At 37.6% G+C, this 7,112-nt stretch overlaps 1 protein-coding gene across 2 annotated transcripts in view; it reads left to right on the plus strand.

Moving 5' to 3' along the window:
• LOC127455724 (amyloid beta precursor like protein 2-like) overlaps window positions 1-6,331 on the plus strand; it is a 111,033-nt gene extending 104,702 nt beyond the window's left edge. For both annotated transcript variants that reach the window (XM_051723804.1, XM_051723806.1), the window contains 3 exons: window positions 1,252-1,308; window positions 3,045-3,221; window positions 4,438-6,331. In XM_051723804.1, coding sequence (XP_051579764.1) covers window positions 1,252-1,308; window positions 3,045-3,221; window positions 4,438-4,539 — 336 coding nt within the window. In that variant the 3' untranslated portion in view covers window positions 4,540-6,331. The remainder of the gene's footprint in view (window positions 1-1,251; window positions 1,309-3,044; window positions 3,222-4,437) is intronic.
• The last annotated feature ends 781 nt before the right edge of the window (window positions 6,332-7,112 follow it).

The raw sequence follows: 7,112 nt of genomic DNA on the forward strand, positions 1-7,112 counted from the left end.
CATTTAGAGGTATTTTTAAAAGATGATTTTGTCCTCTTTATTGTTAGTAAGCATGTTTAATACAGCCTTTTAACTCGGCGCACAAGCTGAATAGTCGGTTTAGAGCTAATGATTAATCGTTACAATAATCGCCCGAATAGTCTAATAATTGTTCTAATAATCGTTTGATTAATCGATTATCAAAATAATCGTTAGTTGCAGCCCTACTGCAGGCATAGCTCCAAAAAGGGGCATGAGCTCCAAATCATCATTAAAGATGTAGGGTGCCCCTAACCTTACCCTGTCCCTGCCCTTAACCCTATTGGAGTAACCCCACTCCCTTTTGGAGTTACCCCACCCTTTTTGGAGATTCCACCCCCATTTGGAGTTCTCCGGCCTGTAGCTATACCTAATTGTGTCCACACTGGAACTGCATTTACTTCCACCGAAAATGGAGTCTTCCGAAACTGCTCTCTAGTACTGCATACGTTGGAAACTGAAAACTGAGTTTTCACATGAAAACAGTCTGTGTTGACATGGCCAAAATGTACATAAAACTTGAACACTTTTGTTTTGATGCCCTGCAAGAATTTTGCTCGTGGAAATTCCAATCTAGTTTTTTAGTCTTATCTCATTCATATCCAGCATTAATTGCATGCCACGTTCACATATTTTCCCTGTCACATTCCTGTTTTCATTAAACACAGCCAGTTTGAGAGCCATAACTGCACTCTTGTATTGCATGATCGACCTTTGAATGCATATTGTAGGTTTCTGCCTGTGTTGTTTGTATTTGTGCATGTCTGTCTCTCTCAAATGAAGAGTTATCAGAGTTATATAAAATCCTGAATGCATGTCTCACATCTAAACTACATCAAACATGCTCTGATAGCCCCAGGCTCAATTTTAATTTTTAAAACACCTTTTAGAGTTTTTTTGTTTTTTGTTTTTATTTGTTTTTTTTGCATTAAATTCACCCAGCCATGTCTTCTAATAGGAAAGCAGTAACTATATCAAAGATCCTATATCTAACCCTAACCCCCTTCTTTTTTTCTTTTTTTTTTTTCTTTTTGAGGGGGGATTTGCTCACAGCATTTGATACCTACTTTCAAAGACCAGTTCTTAGAATTTTACATTTGATCTCCACTAATCTTGAATATTTGGTTACATCCTTGCAATAAACAAACAAGCAAGATGCTTAGATACTGCAAACACACACATACTCTTCTGTTCCAAAGAAAGTAACTGAGACTGCCCTGTCTGTGTTGACAGGTAATTGATGAAACTCTGGATGTTAAGGAAGTGATTTATAATGGTGTTGATCCTCTGGTAAGTACAGCGCTCTCTGGTGACAGATACTTGGTACTGTCAAACGTTGCAGTCTCTATAAGGGGCATTAAATGGGTTGGAGGGGGATTAAAATATACTGCTTTTGTGTCTGTGAGCAAACGAGTTCTACATAATGTATGAACTTATATTGATTACCCACAAGTTTCCACAGCATGTGTGCATGTTTAAAATGCGGGGAGCATGAGCATGTTGTCCAACGAATACAGTTTATCATTCATTATCATCGTCATTATCTGCTCACACAAATGGAATTGGGCACTAAACATTTGTGTGAAATGGCCAGTCTGAGCACATTCAGTCCATTTAGTACTTTACAAAGCAGATCAATATCACCAATGCATTCATTTGACTTAAGAGCTCAATTTCACTCTTAGAGTAGTTCACCCAGAAACGAAACTTCATTTCATAATGTTAACATTTACTCACTTTTTTACTGTCTTTAACTCGTATGAACTTCTTTGTTCTGCGGAACACAAACAAAGATATTTTGATGGAGATATGATGCATTTTTGTCCATACAATGCAAATCAATGGGGTCCAACATTATCAAGCTCCAAAAAGGACATAAAGGCAGCATAACAGTTATCCATACACCTTGAGTGGTTTATTTAATGTCTTCTGAAGTTATACAATTGGTTTTGGGTGCGACACAGTACAAAATGTAGCTCCTTTTTTTGCACGTGTATAGCGCTCTGCGCATGTGTCAAGCACTAAGAAAGTGTAATCGAGCTTCAAATCATTATTGTGCCTATGAGACTACAGCTGTCAAGATTTATAGTGAAGGAGTTACATTTTAGTCTGTTTCTTACCCAAAACTGATCAAACTGCTTCAGAAGACATAAATATAAACTTTAAAGTGGTTTAATCTATGTCCTTTTTGGAGCGTGAAATTGTTACACCCCATTGACTTACATTGTATGGACAAAAACACAATTTTTGTTCTGCAGAAAAAGTAAGTCAAATGAGTTTGAGACGGCATAAGGGTGATTAAATGATCAATTATAATTTTTGAGAGAACAATTCCTTTAAATTTTGGTCTATTTCTCACACAAAGCCATTATATGGTTTCAGAAGGCTTGGAATATAGTGTACAAGTCATATTGACAACTTGTATGGTGCTTTATTGTAATTTCTGGAGCTTGACTGTGTCCTTCCCCATTCACTTTCATTGCATAGACTATTGTGAACAATGTTTCTCCTCCTGTGTTCCATGGAAGAAAGAAATTCTAGACAATTTTTGGGTGAACTATTCCTTTAAGCTGGCTGTGTACTGCCAGGAAAAGCATAATATTCAACATATACTGTAGACTTAAAGCACTGAAGCAAATTTAAAGGATGACACTGGCTTGATTTCCAAAATTCCTCCTATGTACAGTATGCGTCTCAAGGACTTACATGTCTGTGTAGTCATGAGTAAATTCTGGTGGAACATCAGAGAATGTTCTAGAAAGCTCTCGCCCTCACCTTCATCTCTGTCCTTTGTCTCTGTAGCAAATTCATTGGTTCCCTTTTGGTACCAATTATGGCACTTTATGTAGCCATGGCAACTCTGTTGTTGCCTCACTGTACAGAAGTTACAATTTCGGTCGCCTGCTTCAGCAAAGCTAGCAGCAGACAACATAGAAAGCTCTCTTAGATGTGTCTGTTAACTGTGTTTGTTTTGGCTCTTTGTGCTTTGCAGTGTAAATATGCTTGTGTTCATCTTTCTCTCGCAGTTCAGTCGCGGATCAGAGCAGGAAACGTTCCGCCCTCTGGTGGATGACTTCAGCTTTGGAAGCAGCGCTCTGATTGGCTTGCTGGTGATTGCGGTGGCCATAGCGACTGTGATTGTGATCAGTCTTGTGCTGCTGAGGAAGAGGCAGTATGGTACCATCAGTCACGGCATTGTAGAGGTGAGGCAACGGTCACACCCGCCATTCCATCATTCACTGTTATTGTTGGGGAAAACTGCAAGGAGGCTACACAAATGCTCTCCAGAAGTTTATGAAGGAAATAATGTTTTTACTGGGGGCACCCAAGGACAAGCAGGTTTAAAGAAAAGTCTAATTTCAGACCTAGATATGGGAAGAATGAAAAGATTCACTTTAATTTATGGCCATGTGCACACTGCAGCTAAATGAAGTTGCTTTGCAGTGCATTAACACTGCACTGTGATATTTTGGGTTGGGAAACTGAAAACCGGTTCTTATTCAGCACTGGTTCCATTTTTTTTATTTATTTTTTTTAACAAATATCAGAACAGAGTGATTTTCATGACTTAAGGTTTCTTTTATGGTTTTCAAATGAGCATTCTTCTGCCGATGTGGACGGAATACTGCAATAAAATACTCTGACGGTGTTTCCTGCGCTACTCAGTGGTAATGCAACACTGCTATTGAATCTACAGTGCGAAACATACAGTGAGACCAGTGCTGGCCGAATCCTAAATGAATGACTCTTATGAGCCAGTTAATTTGAATATACAGTACAAAACATACAGCAGGACCAGTGAAGTCCGATTCTCGAACTAATGACTCTTATGAGCTGGTTCATATGAATCTACAGTGCAAAACATACACTCAGAACGTTATTAGGAACACCTGTACACCTACGTATTCATGCGATTATCTAATCAGCCAATCCTGTGGCAGCAGTGCAATGCATAAAATCATGCAGATATGGGTCAGGAGCTTCAGTTAATGTTCACATAAAACATGGCAAAAAAATGTGGTCTCAGTGATTTGGACCATGGCATGATTGTTGGTGGCAGATGGGCTGGCTTGAGTATTTCTGTAACTGCTGATCTCCTGGGATTTTCAAGGCTACGGTAACTCGGATAACCGCTCTGTATAAATGTAGTGAGCAGAATAGCATCTCAGAATGCACAACACGTCCAACCTTGAGGCAGATGGATTACAACAGTAGAAGACCACATCTGGCACTTTATTAAGACCATAGTGTTCCTAATAAAGTTCTCAGTGCAATATTGCAACCAATGTAGTGCGATTACTAAATGAATGACTCTCATGAGCCAGTTCTTTTGAATCTACAGTGCAAAACATACAGTGTGTATGAAACTAGGTTGGATTTTTTGAAGGTACTGACTGTTTAAATACTTCTCTGTGACAGGTTGACCCAATGCTAACTCCAGAGGAGCGTCACCTGAGCAAGATGCAGAATCATGGTTATGAGAACCCCACCTACAAATACCTGGAACAGATGCAGATTTAGCCATCTGGGGTGCTGTGGAGACAGAGGGGTGAACGTACTACTGACCAACTATAAAACTGCTCTCTTCAAATCATTTCATGCATTTGAAATGCAAACTGTTGTTAATTAATGAAAACAAAAAACGGTTTAATAACGCTACTACTTCTGCTACTGTTGTACGATGGAGCTCAGTTTTATGTTCTTTTTTTTTTCTTTTAAAGGCAATTTGTCAATGTTTTTTTTTTTAATCAGGAGAATGTGATTCTGCCAAATAGCTTGGAGATTATTTTCCGTACATTTAAATTGGAGCATATTATAATGTTGTTTTAACTTTTATTATTTTAAAGGTCAAATCAAGTCATAGAGGTACAGCAAAGTCGAAACAATCATTATAAAGACAGCAATTTCTCTACACCATTGCTGGCTTTCGGAAATACCTTTTACTCCCCAATAGATTGCTTGTATATGAAGGTTATTTGTAACAACTTAAATGTATAGTGAATCAGAAAATATGAAAAGAATATAATTCATTTATTTTGTAATCATAAAAAACACGATATACATAAATAGAAAAAGTAGATGGTACATTTATTCATAGTCTTTTTTTTTTTTTTTTTTTTTCTCCCCAAGAGTTTAAATTTTGGCTGGGTTTCAAGTTTAAACTTTGAGATTAAAGGACTCATATTCCCGGTCCAAACATGTGATGCCATCACCCGCGTAAGACATGATGAATGATTCAATTAGAATGGCGTGACAATCTGCCCGATCTTTTGGCTGATTGTAGATGTTTAGATGTAGAGGTGCCCTATTTGTTTTCAGGATGAACAGTTACATTGCTACATAATCTGTGATTTTGTTTTAATCTTTTGGTTATGGTGTCATATACTTGGACCAATAAAACGATGCGACCCCCGCAGATGGTCATTGTTGATTGGTTGAAGCAGAGAGGGCCATAAGGCCTCCAGTCTCTCATATCGCACTACACTATCTCTAACTCGGTTTCTACTTAATGAATGTTATTTTTCCTGCTGTTACGTCCACACACTCCAACACTCCCTTTTTATACAAGTAGATCTGACCCTTATAAATGGTTTGCATTCAGCTTAGGCTCAATTTATTACACAATTATACAGCATTTTCATGTCATAGCTGCATAATGAGAACAGCTATGGGGAGTTTTATCGTGTGGCAGTACTTTGCACACATTGCTAAAATCAAAGTGTGTAGATACAATAACGGAGTCGTCTGTAATTGTAATGCTATATGTAAAGTTTATTGTATCAGTCCCACCAGGACAGATGTTATAAAGGCAAAAACGCACTAAAAGTTACCCAGCTGGAGGCCAGGGCAAGTGAAAGCAAATCTTATGCATTTGTGTGGAATGCAAGGGAAAAAATGTCATCATTTTTTTTCTCTCTCTTTCTCTCTCTCTTTCCCCCATTCTTAGCAATGTCTTTGTATGCCTGTATAGTTGATGTTGCAATCATGGCTTTTATCAAGGACAACCTGTGGTGTGCATTTTCTTATACGAGAAGTAATGATTATATATTTTTATGTTCTCTCTTTTTTTTTTTTTTTTCTATATTTTCCCCTCTTCCTGTAACAGTATTTCTGTATGTGACTTTCACTATGCACCCAAATGGCTCCAATCTTGGACCTTGTCATTGCCTGCTTGATTGTGGAAAAGGTTGTAGGGGTGAGGTGGAAATAATGTAAGATTCATATATTAGAAGTTAAATATGATTGAATCCAATGGAAAATGGCTTCATGGTTACAGGTGGGAAAAACATCAATAAATTCATTCAAAAACTTCCATGGATGTGTCACTTCAACCTCTTTATTCCATTTTTTTTTTGTGTCAATATTAAAATGTATAATGGATAAAAAAGGGATGTGTCATCTTGTGAAATGAAGACTAGCAATGACAGTGGACTGAAACCAAAGTTTTTTTAGCAAGTCAGTCCACTGGCGGACACGCTCTCGGGCAGCTATTTTTCTTTGTAAACAAGCGGCATACAAGAGCAGCTCCTAAACGGTTGGTCAAGATTACAATTAAAGAACAAATTTCAAATCGGCAGTAAAATCTGACAAACCTGGAATCATAAATTGTGCTTCTTTCCCTAAGACAATTTCCCCGGCAAATGCTCATGCGCGTTCTCGAGACAGGCATGTCTGGTTCTGAAAGGTGATTGGCTCTTTTAACTGTAAGGCGGGACTTTCTACATCCGTTGACCGTTTGGCGTTCCAATTTCTCACATTTATTTTAATAGAAGTGGCCCGTCTCTGCTAAATAGTCTCTGAATAAAACAACTTGAGCTTATGCTGAATCTAAGGGATTCGTAAAATGAAATGGAGCTCTTAGAATCATTTCAAACTAAAATTTGTCACACTATGGTATACTACAGTACAAAAAAATAAATAAACATTAGAAAAAAGAAAAGTGTATTTCACTAACGCAATTTAACATAATTTGTGATTATTTGAGAGTTCTTTTTTCCGACATCAAATGTTCAGGCAGGCTAAATTTGTTTTAGGTGCTGTAACATTTCTTTTCACCATTTTTACCCTCTTTCAAATTATATTTTTAAAAGTGC

Source organism: Myxocyprinus asiaticus, chromosome 18 (genome assembly GCF_019703515.2).
Source record: "Myxocyprinus asiaticus isolate MX2 ecotype Aquarium Trade chromosome 18, UBuf_Myxa_2, whole genome shotgun sequence".
Lineage (NCBI taxonomy): Eukaryota > Metazoa > Chordata > Actinopteri > Cypriniformes > Catostomidae > Myxocyprinus > Myxocyprinus asiaticus.